This window comes from Oncorhynchus masou, chromosome 22, assembly GCF_036934945.1.
Source record: "Oncorhynchus masou masou isolate Uvic2021 chromosome 22, UVic_Omas_1.1, whole genome shotgun sequence".
NCBI lineage: Eukaryota > Metazoa > Chordata > Actinopteri > Salmoniformes > Salmonidae > Oncorhynchus > Oncorhynchus masou.
In genome coordinates, this window is record NC_088233.1 from 31,744,813 (window position 1) to 31,758,859 (window position 14,047).

At 45.3% G+C, this 14,047-nt stretch overlaps 1 protein-coding gene across 1 annotated transcript; it reads left to right on the forward strand.

Moving 5' to 3' along the window:
• The first annotated feature begins 6,479 nt into the window (after window positions 1–6,479).
• On the forward strand, window positions 6,480–11,073 carry tspan3a (tetraspanin 3a). Its single transcript, XM_064929906.1, has 7 exons — window positions 6,480–6,679; window positions 7,408–7,599; window positions 8,292–8,366; window positions 8,655–8,756; window positions 8,864–9,016; window positions 9,108–9,191; window positions 10,131–11,073. The coding sequence occupies exons 1-7, from the start codon at window positions 6,617–6,619 to the stop codon at window positions 10,221–10,223; spliced, it is 762 nt and encodes a 253-aa protein (XP_064785978.1). The 5' UTR covers window positions 6,480–6,616; the 3' UTR covers window positions 10,224–11,073.
• Window positions 11,074–14,047: the final 2,974 nt, after the last annotated feature.

Sequence of the window (14,047 nt, forward strand, 5' to 3'; positions counted from 1 at the left end):
CACACACACACACACATATATGTATATACAGTGGGGAGAACAAGTATTTGATACAATGCCGATATTGCCGGTTTCCTACTTACAAAGCATGTAGAGCTCTGTAATTTTTATCATAGGTACACTTCAACTGTGAGAGACGGAATCTAAAACAAAAATCCAGAAAATCACATTGTATGATTTTTAAGTAATTCATTTGCATTTTATTGCATGACATAAGTATTTGATACATTAGAAAAGCAGAACTTAATATTTGGTACCAAAACCTTTGTTTGCAATTACAGAGATCATACGTTTCCTGTAGTTCTTGACCATGTTTGCACACACTGCAGCAGGGATTTTGGCCCACTCCTCCATACAGACCTTCTCCAGATCCTTCAGGTTTCTGGGCTGTTGCTGGGCAATACGGACTTTCAGCTCGCTCCAAAGATTTTCTATTGGGTTCAGGTCTGGAGACTGGCTAGGCCACTCCAGAACCTTGAGATGCTTCTTACGGAGCCACTCTTTAGTTGCCCTGGCTGTGTGTTTCAGGTCGTTTTCATGCTGGAAGACCCAGCCACAATTATATTTCACGCATCGTTGTATTGTTTCTATACTGGTGTTTTTTTGTGATTTAAATACCTTGTCCACGCATCTCAACTCTCCTGCGCCTGACTCATTTTCACCAGTTACCCAAAGCCTTGACAGAAACACGCCCCTCAAATGGAGTCAACAGGAGCAGGTTCCCCTGCAGTAGGAGTCGAGGAGCAAGTCCAGCAGTATGCTACTATGCTCCAGCATCTCGGCAGCACCATGGATCGCGTGCTAAAAACCATGGAGTGCTGGGAGAGAAGAGGAGTTCCTCCAGCGTCTCCACCTGCACCACCAGTTTCACCTTCACCCCTCCTCCACCTGGTCCCAGTGTGATTCGGCTAGCTAACTTCGGGGATTTCACCCGCTGATCAATCACTACCGGTGCAGTCTGCGCGAGGACGTCTGTCGGGAGTTGGCCTGCAGGAACACCACTCTCACATTCAACCAGCTGGTGGACCTGTCCATCCGGCTGGATGACCTGCTTGCTACCCGCGGACATCCCGATCGGGGTCTGTTGATTCCGTCCCCCAGCACCACCGCTCCAACGCCCATGGAGTTGGAAGGTGCTGCACTTAGGGCGACTGGAGGAGGGGCCGTTCCATGCACCATCTGTGGCCGCAGAGGGCACACTGCCGGTTGGTGCTGGGGAGGTTCCTCTGGGAGTCGAGGCAGCAGGCAGGGCACTCATGTGTCACCCCAGGTGAGTCGGCACCAGGCTCACCCAGAGCCCCTGTTGCTCACATGTTTTTGTATATTAATTTTCCTGAGTTTTTCCCGCATTCCCAGCATAAGGCGCTCGTAGATTCAGGCGCAGCTGGGAATTTTATTGACAGATCATTTGCCCATAGTTTAGGGATCCCCATTGTTCCTGTGGATATGCCCTTCCCTGTGCACACCCTAGATAGTCGACCATTAGGGTCAGGGCTAATTAGGGAGGCCATCGCTCCACTGGGCATGGTTACGCAGGAGGGTCGCAAGGAGAGAATCAGTCTATTCCTTATTGATTCTCCTGCGTTTCCAAAGGTGCTGGGCCTACCCTTGTTGGCCTGTCATGACCCCACTATTTCGTGGCAACAGGGGGTTCTCACGGGCTGGTCACGAAAGTGCTCGGGGAGGTGTTTAGGGGTTTCAGTCAGTGCTACTATGGTGGAAAGTCCAGACCAGGTCTCCACCGTGCGCATCCCCTCTGAATATGCCGATTTGGCTCTCGCCTTCTGTCAATAGAAGGCGACTCAATTACCACCCCATCGACGGGCAGAGTGTGCGATAAATCTCCTGGTAGAAGCAGCACGTCCCAGGAGTCACGTGTATCCCCTGTCGCAAGAGGAGATGGCGACATATGTCTCCGAATCTCTGGAGCAGGGGTACATTCGGCCTTCCACTTCACCTGCCTCCTCAAGTTTCTTTTTTGTGAAGAAGAAGGATGAAGGTCTGCGCCCGTGTATTGACTATTGAGGCAACAACCAAAACACTGTGAGGTACAGTTACCCGCTGCCTCTCATAGCCAGTGCGATCGAGTCAATGCACGGGACACACTTCTTCACAAATTTGGATCTCAGGAGTGCTTACAACCTGGTGCTTATCCGGGAGGGGACGAGTGGAAGATGGCATTTAGTACTACCTCAGGGCACTATGAGTACCCCGTCATGCCGTATGGGTTGATCAATGCTCTTCCAGGCCTTTGTAGATGAGATTTTCCAGGACCTGCATGGGCAGGGTGTATTGGTGTATATCGAAGACATTCTGATATACTCCGCTACACGCTCCGAGCATGTGTCCCTGGTGTGCAGGGTTGCTTGGTCAACTGTTGGAGCATGACCTGTACGTCAAGACTGAGAAATGCCTGTTTTTCCAACAGTCTCCTTCCTAGGGTACCGCATTTCCACTTCAGGGGTGGAGATGGAGAGTGACCACATTACAGCCGTGCGTAATTGGCCGACTCCCACCACGCTAATGGAAGTGCAGCGGTTTCTAGGGTTTTCCAACTACTACTGGAGGTTTATCCAGGTAACGGCTCCCATTACCTCACTGCTGAAGGGGGGACCGGTACGTTTGCAGTGGTCAACTGAGGTAGACAGGGCTTTTGGTCAGCTGAGGGCTCTGTTTACCTCGGCTCTTGTGCTGGCTCATCCGGATCCCTCTTTAGCGTTCATAGTGGAGGTGGACGTGTCCGAAGCTGGGATAGGAGCCGTGCTCTCTCAGTGCTCGGGTACACCACCAAAGCTCCGCCCCTGTGCCTTCTTTTCGAAGAAGCTCAGCCAGGCTGAGCGAAACTATGACGTGGGGGACTGGGAGTTGTTGGCTGTTGGCACTGTCCCGGATGTATGACACCGAGGAGTGGTCCATGGATCCCACTCCCATACTCCCAGCCTCTTGCCTGGTGGCACCGGTAGTGTGGGAGCTGGACACGAACATCAAGCGGGCGTTACGTACAGAGCCCACTCCCCCCCCAGTGTCCAGCTGGGCATCTGTACGTTCCAATTGATGTCCACGACCGTTTGATCTATTGGGCCCACACGTCACCTTCTTCTGGTCATCCGGGCATTGGTCGGACATTGTGCTGCCTTAGTGGGAAGTACTGGTGGTCCAGCTTGGCTAAGGACGTGAGGGTTTATGTTTCCTCCTGCTCGGTGTGCGCCCAGTGCAAGGCCCCTAGGCACCTGCCCAGAGGGAAGTTACAACCCTTACCCGTTCCGCAACGGCCCTGGTCGCTCCTGTCGGTGGACTTCCTGATGAATCTACCTCCCTCACAGGGTAACACCACGATCCTGGTCGTTGTGGATCGGTTTTCTAAGTCCTGCCGTCTCCTCCCTTTGCCTGGTCTCCCTACGGCCCTACAGACTGCGGAGGTCTTGTTAACTCACGTCTTCCGGCACTACGGGGTGCCTGAGGATATAGTGTCTGATTGGAGTCCCCAGTTCCCGTTGAGGGTCTGGAGGGCGTTCATGGAACGTCTGGGGGTCTCGGTCAGCCTAACCTCAGGTTTTCACCCCGAGAGTAATGGGCAGGTGGAGAGAGTAAACCAGGATGTGGGTAGGTTTCTGCGGTCTTACTGCCAGGACGGGCCGGGGGAGTGGGCGGCGTTCATATCCTGGCCAAAGATGGCCCAGAACTCGCTCCGCCACTCCTCTACCAACATCTCCCCTTTCCAGTGCGTACTGGGGTACCAGCCAGTTCTGGCGCCGTGGCATCAGAGCCAGATCGAGGCTCATGCGGTGGACGACTGGTTTAGGCGCTCGGAAGAGACGTGGGACGTCGCTCATGTGTACCTTCAGCGAGCCGTGAGGTGTCAGAAGGCCAGTGCAGACCGCCACCGCAGTGAGGCCCCGGTGTTCACACCGGGGGACCGGATCTGGTTCTTGACCCGAAACCTGCCCCTCCGCCTGCCCTGCCGGATGCTGGGTCCGCGGTTTGTGAGGCCATTCAAAGTCCCGAGAAAAGTGAACAAGGTTTGTTACAGTTTACAGCTTCCCCCAGATTACCGTATTAACTCCTCGTTCCATGTGTCTCTCCTCAGGCCGGTGGTAGCAGGTCCACTCCAGGAGTCTGAGCTGCGGGAGGTTCCTCTGCCCCCTCTGGACATCGAGGGGGCCCCGGTGTATGCAGTCCGATCCATACTGGACTCGAGGCGTCCGGCGAAGGGCCTTCAGTACCTCGTGGAGTGGGAGGGGTATGGTCCGGATGAGCAATGCTGGGTGCTGGTGGAGGACGTATTGGACCCTTCGAGGCTGCGGAATTTCCACCGTCTCCATCCGGATCGCCCTCCGGGTCGTCCCAGAGGCCGGTGTCGGCGCACAGCTGGAGCTTCGCGTCAAGGGGGGATGGTACTGTCACGACTTCCGCCGGAGTCGGTCCCTCTCCTTGTTCGAGCGGCATTCGGCGGTCGACGTAACTGGCCTTCTAGACATCACCGATCCACTTTTCATTTTCCATTTGTTTTGTTTTTGTTTTTTACACACCTGGTTTCAATTCCCCCATTACATGTTCATTATTTAACCAGTTACATGCAGCCTGGTCTAGGCCAATAGGTAAGCCTCAGAATTTGCAGTGAGTGATTAACCTCATCAAAAGCTTTTGACAGGTCAATAAAGAGGGCAGCACAATGTTGCCTTTTAACCATACAGTTAAGCACATCATTTATAACTAGGGATGCAGCAGAGAGTGCTATGACCTGGTCTAAAATTCGACTGATGTACATTGAGAATACATTTCAAAGATAAGAAACATTTTAGCTGAGATTTAATCAAGGATTCTAATATTTTACCTTGGAGAAAAAGTTTAGAAACAGGGCTATAATTAGTTAGGTCACAAGGGTCACCACCTTTGTGAAGGGGGAATACATGGGCCACCTTCCAAACCTTGGGGATAGTTCCAGATATAATCGGCAGGATAAAAAATATGGGTTAATGATTCAGCAATCAGGGGAGCAGAGAGCTGCAGAAAAAAATGGATCAAGCACATCAGCCCTAGTGGATAAAAAAAAGTGTATCTTGCATAGGGCCCAGCACCCGAGCCGGCGGAGGAGGGTGGCAGTGATGCGGCAGGTGGCGGCGAGGAGAGAACGCGAGCTCCTTTCCAGAAAAGATCGGCGATGCGAATGGCGAAATTAAGCAAGGAATCTAGCACATTACAGGTAGTAAATTGTTGAAATGAAAACAACTAGAAGTTGACGGGTTAACACTCAAGTCAGCTAGAGAATGGCAGAAGGAAGAGAAGTCGACTGACTGACCAGAGTCAATTAAATCATTGTTTCTCTCAAATAAAATGCCTGCTGAGGTAAAATAATGATTGTAAGTCTTTAATTTACAATCTGTAGAAACTATGAGAATAGAAAGATTCAGAACTTTTTTGAAACATCACAGCACAGTTGAAAAATATATGGCAAATAGAAATCCAATATGGATAGTGTTAAGCGGTAGATGGAAGGGGTTGAGTGGAGTTGAAGGGTGGGAGTTAAAACAAACAAAAGATAACTATTTGTCAAGGCTTTGGGTAACTGGTGAAAAGGAGTCAGGTGCAGGAGAGTTGAGATGCGTGGACAAGGTAATTAAATCACAAAAAAACACCAGTATAGAAACAATACAACATTGCGTGAAATATACCGGTACCACGAATAAACGGGCGTAAGTATAAAACCCGGCACAAAATACCAGCCGTCAGAATCAGCCATCAACATAGAACAAACACGCACACAAACATGGGGGACACCAGAGGGTTAACCGCTACGGGATCGGTGTGTCCCCCATGGGACGGTTGAGCTAACATAGGCTATTGTTATTAGCATGAGGTTGTAAGTAACAAGAACATTTCCCATAGACATATCTGATAGACATATCTGATATGGGCAGAAAGCTTAAATTCTTGTTAATCTAACTGCACTGTCCAATTTGCAGTAGCTATTTCAGTGAAAGAATACCATGCTATTGTTTGAGGAAAGTGCATAGTTATGAACTTCAAAATGTATCAATAAACCAAATTGGCACATTTGGGCAGACTTAATACAACATTTTGAACAGAACTACAATGGTTCATTGGATCAGTCTAAAACTTTGCACATATACTGCTGCCATCTAGTGAACAAAATCTAAATTGTACAAACCTGGAATAATACATTATGGCCTTTCGCTTGCATTTCAAAGATGATGGAACAACAACAAAAACTGTTTTTTTCTTTGTATTATCTTTTACCAGATCTAATGTGTTATATATCCTACATTAATTTTACATTTCCACAAACTTCAAAGTGTTTTCTTTCAAATGGTATCAAGAATATGCATATCCTTGCTTCGGGTCCTGAGCTACAGGTAGTTTGATTTGGTTATGTCATTTTAGGCGACATTAAAAAAAAGGGGTTGTTATTATACACACAGCAAGGATGACCAGCTCATCGGGTCACATGACATACAGCCGGTTTATGTGATGCTAGGACCCCGGTGTGTGGGAGAAAGAATCTACTCCAGTCAGGCATGGATTGTCAACGCAGGAGGACATAGCTAGTTAGTTCACAAATACGTTTTTACTGTAATAGAGAATCCCTATTTTAAACATGGGTCAGTGTGGTATTACTTCATCAAAGACCGTGCTGGTCTTTCTGAACCTCATTTTTTGGGTAAGTTAAAACGACATCTGTGTCGTTCGAGAATGCGCAAATTCTCATCCACAACATTATACGCAGCAACCTGCTACTTACTACCATTCAATGCAACCTAGGCCATGTGGCTGTTTGTCTATTTTTATCTTCAATAAACTGTTTGAGCCTTTGGTTACTACATAGTGCAATGTTCTTGCAGTCATGTTGCTATCCCTTTTACACGTAACTAACGTTAGCTAGCTGAACATTTCCTTTTGTTCTCTGTCTTTCTTTGTCTGGTTGCTTTGGCTACTGCGGCTAGAATCAGGGAGTTTCATGCTGGGCTTCTGTGCCTCCTTTGTCCCAGCCAATGTATTTGTATCTTTTTAAATGCCCCTTCCCATAAAGTGAAACGGTAGCCTAATAGCCATACTGTAAGTGGGTCCTCAACATAGTGTTTGTTGGCAGCTCTTTTTCTAAACTTCCATGTGTTAGGATATAAAGGGAAAGGGGGACACCTAGTCAGTTGTACAACTGAATGCCTTCAACTAAAATTAGGCTTGAGAGATCAATTGACACAATGGTCTTTGCCAGTCAGTAAGAAATCAAATAATTCCAATTTGAAGGATTGAGTTATTATAATGCCAATGGGATGGTTGTAAAGTTGAATGCTTTTGTGTCAGACAAACATGTCTTTTGGCTCTTTTGTTTTATAATGTGATTTTTTTTGTGTGTGTGATTTAATACTCTCTCCCCCCATAATACAGGCAGCAGCAGGGATTTTGTGCTATGTTGGAGCCTACGTGTTCATCACCTATGATGACTACGACCACTTCTTTGAGGATGTGTACACCCTTATCCCTGCTGTGACCATAATTGCAGTTGGAGGCCTCCTTTTCATCATCGGTCTTATTGGATGCTGTGCCACAATACGAGAAAGCCGCTGTGGCCTTATAACGGTCAGTGCAGGGCACTACGCTGATGTTTTTTACAGGGAGCACGTGTGCGCATCAGTTGAAAAATGTAGGCTCACACAAAGAAATTTAGGAGCACAATGAAAAATATTTGAGGTAACAACGTTTTCCTTTTAGTAATGGTACAAGCGTGGCGGTCATGAATCTGCGCTCAATGTATTCCCCATGGCACTTGGGCTTCGGTGCATTGAAGTAATCGTTGCAAAAAAATATTTGGGTGCATATGCAAGTAAAATGGTTGCGCTTTAGAGCCCTGCAGTGAATGTTGCCTTATCCCCTACTACTACAACATTCAAACTGGTCTCAGAACTCCCTCAGTAATCCTGTTGGCCAGAAGACTGGCCAGCAGAGAGCTTTTGTATCATGTTTTAAAAAAAATAATTGTATTTCACCTTTTATTTTGGATAATCCTTAATTACAGTGTTGATTTAAATGTGTGACTTATTTCCCATCTTATAGTGGGTTAACTGCCTTGTTCAGGGACAGAATGACAGGTTTTTACCTTGTCAGCTCGAGAATTCGATCCAGCAACCTTTTGGTTACTGGCCCAATGCTCTAACCACTAGGCTCCCTGCTGCCCCAAATAAATGCTGGAGATCTTAAAATGTTCCGATCTGCCTCGGACTCTTTTATTTTCAGGAGTTTCTTACGTTTAATTCTTTCTCTTTTCACCACAGTTTGTCATCATTCTCCTGCTGGTGTTTGTGACGGAAGTGGCTGTGGTGGTTCTTGGTTATATTTACAGATCGAAGGTGTGTAAGTCAAGTACATATTGATCAAGGTTACATTTGTGAAAATCAGATTTTGTTCAGGATACCAATTATCTGGATATGTTCCAATGTGAAACCTTTTTTGTTTAACAATATTAAAAATGTTCTAGTAGGAAATGTTTCTTTTATATTTAGTCTTCCCATGAAATGTAATGGAGAAAGTGTTATCTTAAGTGGTGATTCACTATAGTAGCCTAGTATTCATCAGAAATGCATTAATGAGGTTTTGTAAGATTGTCCCGTTAAGCCCAGTAACCTGTTTGTTTACAGGTTGAAGATGAGGTCAATCGCTCCATCCAGAAGGTGTACAATGAGTACAATGGCACCAATGCAGATGCCTCTAGCCGTGCCATTGACTACGTGCAAAGACAGGTGATAGAATGGAACTTGGGCAATTCATGTTTTGTGTAACAGTTAAGTTATTTAAAGCTGTATTGAAATGATCTAGTGTTAACCATCACCATTTGTCATGCCTGCAGCTCCATTGTTGTGGAATTCACACTTACTCAGACTGGATGAACACACGCTGGTTTAATGAGTTTCAAAACAACAGTGTACCAGTGAGCTGCTGCAAACCTAATGTCAGCAACTGTACAGGCTCTCTAGCCCGTCCTGGAGACCTCTATCCAGAGGTAAGAGATTGTCCAAAACATACCTATGCTTTGCTCTCATGCATAACATTCACATTGATTCTCTTACACAATGTTATGTTTGTGTTTCCAGGGATGTGAAGCCCTTGTTGTGAAGAAACTAAAGGAGATAATGATGTATGTCATCTGGGCTGCACTGACGTTCGCTGCAATTCAGGTACAGAACCAATTCCATCAGCCCTCTTCGTTCAACTAATGGATGTGTTCCATCATGTGACCCCCCCCCTGCCCTTCCCTATGGTATGACTCATGAAGTGATTCATTATGGAGGCTGAGTGGGCCTGGGTATGCCGTTATTATGTCAACCCCCAGCCACACTCCACCAGAGCCTCAAGGAACAGGGCCGAGACGGGACTGTTTCGTGGGGACAGGGAAAATGCATCTAGGAATTTCTGGAAAAGGGGAAATGGCATGGCCACAAGGACATCTCAAACTAGGCTAAATGGAGCCTTAAGGAAACATTGTCCCCTGCCAATTTGCATTGACTTAATATATTAGTTACTTTGATTTGTTATAATGTTCATAATCAGATTCTGGAGGCAGTGGGAAATTGAGTGGATTAAGACGGCATGTCATTTGTTGGATTTACCCCTTTTCATTCCGTTCATTTGACTACAATGAGGGGGCTGCTTTTAAAGTGCTGTCATTCATTATTTCAGTAAAAATCTATCATGTATTTTCTGAAGCCCTTTTTACATCAGTAGTTGTCCCAAAGTGCAATACACATACCCAGCTTAGCCCCAGGACAGCAAATGGTTCTAGTCTACATTTAAATAGCAGTTTATCAATGTACTGTAGTTGTATCCTTTTATAATATCACCTCTGCATTTCATCAACATTAGATTTTATATTATTTTATGGGCTAATGAGTGTGTGGATGTGAATTTTCTGGTTTGCAGTAATCCTAGAGCCTTTTCACCCAGAGGCTTCCCTGTTTGCTGCTGATGTGGTAGCTTTGTGTTCTTGCTCAGCCTTTCCTGGGAGAGTAGTTGGCCTAGTGCCCAGGTCAGAGGCTGACAGGTGACATCCTCAGGAACAGATGGATGGAGGACATGGATCACACTACACTTCAACCCCTGGTGTTTTCCTTTCCTAGGTATTTGGGATGCTGAGTGCCTGTGTGGTGCTGTGCCGTAGGAGCCGTGACCCTGCCTACGAGCTTCTCATGACAGGGGGAACCTACGCATAAGGAACACACACACCTAGGTTCATGGCTTTGTCAGTGGGGGATGGTTCACTGGCTTGCCCAAGCTCAGGTCTCTTCTGCTGTAAGTTGAAAAGCTCCTCACATGGTGGCTCATACTCCACAATGGTGATGGGTTAAGTGGTGAAAAAACAGCTTATTTACATGCAATGTAAGTTGGTATTTTGTTACTTTTTTTCAAAAAGCCACAAGCCAAATTCTTAAATGGTGATTAAACAAGTTTTTTTTGTTACTTTTTTTTGTTATTTGTTGCTCTGTGATATGTGACAAATGATATTTGTTGCGCTTAAGTTTTACCTGTGCACCTCAAACAACAAGGATGAGGCCCCTGTGAATGATAAACCTACTGTATGGAATATGTGGACTGAATACTTTACTCATATCAGTTTGCAATATGTGTATAGTTTTGGAATATTTTATAAATATTTGCATTTATCAAGTAGCAGAGTTGAACATTTCCTGTGTGTGAGGTTGCCTTGTGCTACTGCTTTGTTTGGCCCAGACCTCACCCTTCACCAGCACCATTCTGTTTCTGATGAGAAGCAGTTGAACTATAGACGGTACACAAGTCAATGGCACTGCGTCGGCCCACCAGGAATGGGCAGTAACCAAAGTGCAGTCAATTAACTGATTTGCTTTGCAAGAATGTGGGCATTTGATTAATCCACATGCACTGTTACTAAAATGTTCTGTTGTACTTTCTGTGTGGCGTTGAGCACACTCGTGGTATGTAGGCCTAGTTATAAAATTAGATTTTTAAGAAATGTAGTCATGTAGAGAAAAAGAAACCAGAGATGGGGGGACTTTAACAAGGAAATAAACTGTATTCCAGCTAGACGATTTTGTAGTTTCATTTATTTCTATATTTCACAAAAATATGCTCACTTCTCTCTGCACACAACCAAGACTGTAACCATGGCTCTCTTGTGTGGACATTAGAGCTGTATGGTTTTCTCCAGACAAAGCACCCTGATGTTCATACACTAATTGTCTGAGAGCTGTTGTCATTGGCAGAGCCAGTGAGTCACATCCTAAACCACTTTTGTGGAAATAGCTTTCCCAGGGGAGGGAGAACTGGCTTTAAGTGATTCATGTAGCCATGCTTTTGGTTAAGCACAGAGTCCGATGATTGGGTATGTCTTAATCTTGTTATTGGGACAAGCCTTGTCATTAGATCGTTAAATTGGGTATCAGGGTGCCATAGGCCGGTTCTACCTTGTCTGGTATTAAAGCTACAAATGTCTAGCTACTTGCAAAGTTGCTCTCTTATGCATCAGCTAACAGTTAAACAGTAATTATATTTATACATTGGGACTTTGAGTCAGGCTCTTAGTGACCAGATGCCTTTGAACTGCTCCCAAGTGGTGCAGTGGTCTAAGGCACTGCATCTCAGTGCAAGAGACTCCAGTACAGTCCCTGGTTCAAATCCAGGCTGTATCACATCCAGCTGTGATTGGGAGTTCCTTAGGGTGGTGCACAATTGGTCCGGGGTAGGCCGCCATTGGAAATAAGTATTTGTTAAATATTGTTTTTAAACTAGTTGGATCAGTCTGCACTATATGATTTGTCTTGAGTCACAAATGGACAGCTGCTTGTGTGGTTTCCAAATAAGTATTGTATTTACTTGCAATGAAGCCTGTAAATTTTTAAATCAAAGGAATTTTGTATTTGTATTACTAAAAACAGTCAAATATGTTATTATTTGTGAAGTGGAACATGTGCTTTTATGGCAGAATGTGAAATAAATAGTTGACCACATTAGACTACACAAAATGTACTCTATTCGAGGAACGACCCTTGTGTTGTTTAGGAGTCATACTGTAGCGAGGACAGCTGCAAAGTGCACTCGCACACTGTAGTCACAGAGCTATTTATATTCTTTAGTATTGAATATTACTTGTGTGTTTGAGCAATTGGGGTGGCAGGGTAGCCTAGTGGTTAGAGCATTGGACTAGTAACCAAAAGGTTGCAAGTTCAAATCCCCGAGCTGACAAGGTACAAAATCTGTCGTTCTGCCCCTGAACAGGCAGTTGACCCACTGTTCCTAGGCTGTGCCTTCAGATTTTGAGAAAATTAACAACTAAGGAAGAATATTCACTCAAACCCCTAAACCCAGCCTGGTCTGTTTCACAAGCGTTCCTGGAATTCTCACAATGTTGCTCCTCTGGGTTTAGAAACTGTGTCGGTAGAGCATCAGGAGAGAGTGGTTTTGTCACTCTAGCACAGGGTTGGGCAACTTTGATGGGGGTGGGGGCCACAAAAAATCTGAACTCATGAGGGGCCACAAAACATTTTAGTGACTCTCCCCTCTTGACAGCGGAGAGACCTTTTTTGTTGTTGCAATTCTGCACATTTTACCATGGGCCTTAGAGAAAATGTTGCCATTTTAAGGCACGTTTGCTGCAAGAGGCAGAGAAGAAAAAGTGCAGTTTTTAAGATGATATCTGTTTGAAAGTGACTGACAAAATCAATGTGGGAGCCCCGGTCAGTAATTCAACCATGATTAGGGCTACTACAGGTTTAGATAGCTAGCTGCTAAACTAATTTACCAATCTAAAAATGTTTAGCTGACATGGGCTAATTGAGTGACTACATTGCAGAATAATATTAAATACATCAAAACTATCAAATAACACACATGGAATCATGCAGTAGCCAAAAAACTGTTAACTAATCAAAATATATTTTAGATTCTTCAAAGTCGCCACCCTTTGCCTTGATGACAGCTTTGAACACTCTTGGCATTCTCTAAACAGTTTCACCTGGAATGCTTTTCCGATAGTCTTGAAGGAGTACCAACATATGCTGAGCACTTGTTTGCTGCTTTTCCTTCACTCTGCGGTCCAACTCATCCCAAACCATCTCAAATGGGTTGAGATAGGGTGATTGTGGAGGCCATGTCATCTGACACAGCACGCCATCACTCTCCTTCTTGGTCAAATAGTCCTTGAACAGCCTGGAGGTGTGTTGGGTCATTGTCCTGTTGAAAATGAAATTATAGTCCCACTCAGCGCAAATCAGATGGGATGGCGTATCGCTGCAGAATACTATGGTAGCCATGCTGGTTAAGTGTGCCTTGAATTCTTAATAAATCACACACAGTGTCACCAGCAAAAATCCCCCACACCATCACACCATCTCCTCCATGCTTCATGGTGGGAACCACACATGCGGATATCATCCGTTCACTCACTCTGTGTCTCACAAAGACATGGCGGTTGGAACCAAAAATCTCCAATTTGGACTCATCAGACAGTAGGACAGATTTCCACTGGTCTAATGTCCATTGCTCGTGTTCCTTGGCCCAAGCAAGTCTCTTCTTCTTATTGGTGTCCTTAAGTAGTGGTTTCTTTGCAGCATTTCAACCATGATGGCCTGATTCACGCAGTCTCCACTGAACAGTTGATGTTGAGATGTGTCTGTTACTTGAACTCTGTGAAGCATTTATTCGGGCTGCAATTTCTGAGGCTGGTAATTGTAATGAATTTATCCTCTGCAGCAGAGGTAACTCTGGGTCTTCCTTTCCTGTGGTGGTCCTCATGAGAGCCAGTTTCATCATAGTGCTTGATGGTTTTTGTGACAGCACTTGAAGAAACGTTCAAAGTTCTTGAATTTTCCATATTGACTGACCTTCATGTCTTAAAGTAATGATGGACTGTAATTTCTTTGAGCTGTTCTTGCCATAATATGGATTTGGGCATTTACCAAAGAGGGATATCTTCTGTATACCACCCCTACTGTTTGAGGTTGTGGACAGGTGTCTTTTATACTGATAACAAGTTCAAACAGGTGCCATTAATACAGGTAAC

Excerpts from the sequence above, each read along its gene's own strand:
- tspan3a (XM_064929906.1), top strand. The coding sequence starts at position 6,617 with ATGGGTCAGTGTGGTATTACTTCATCAAAGACCGTGCTGGTCTTTCTG. Across the intron at positions 8,367-8,654 it reads GTTATATTTACAGATCGAAG|GTTGAAGATGAGGTCAATCG; the intron begins GTGTGTAAGTCA and ends GTTTGTTTACAG. Across the intron at positions 9,192-10,130 it reads TGACGTTCGCTGCAATTCAG|GTATTTGGGATGCTGAGTGC; the intron begins GTACAGAACCAA and ends TTCCTTTCCTAG.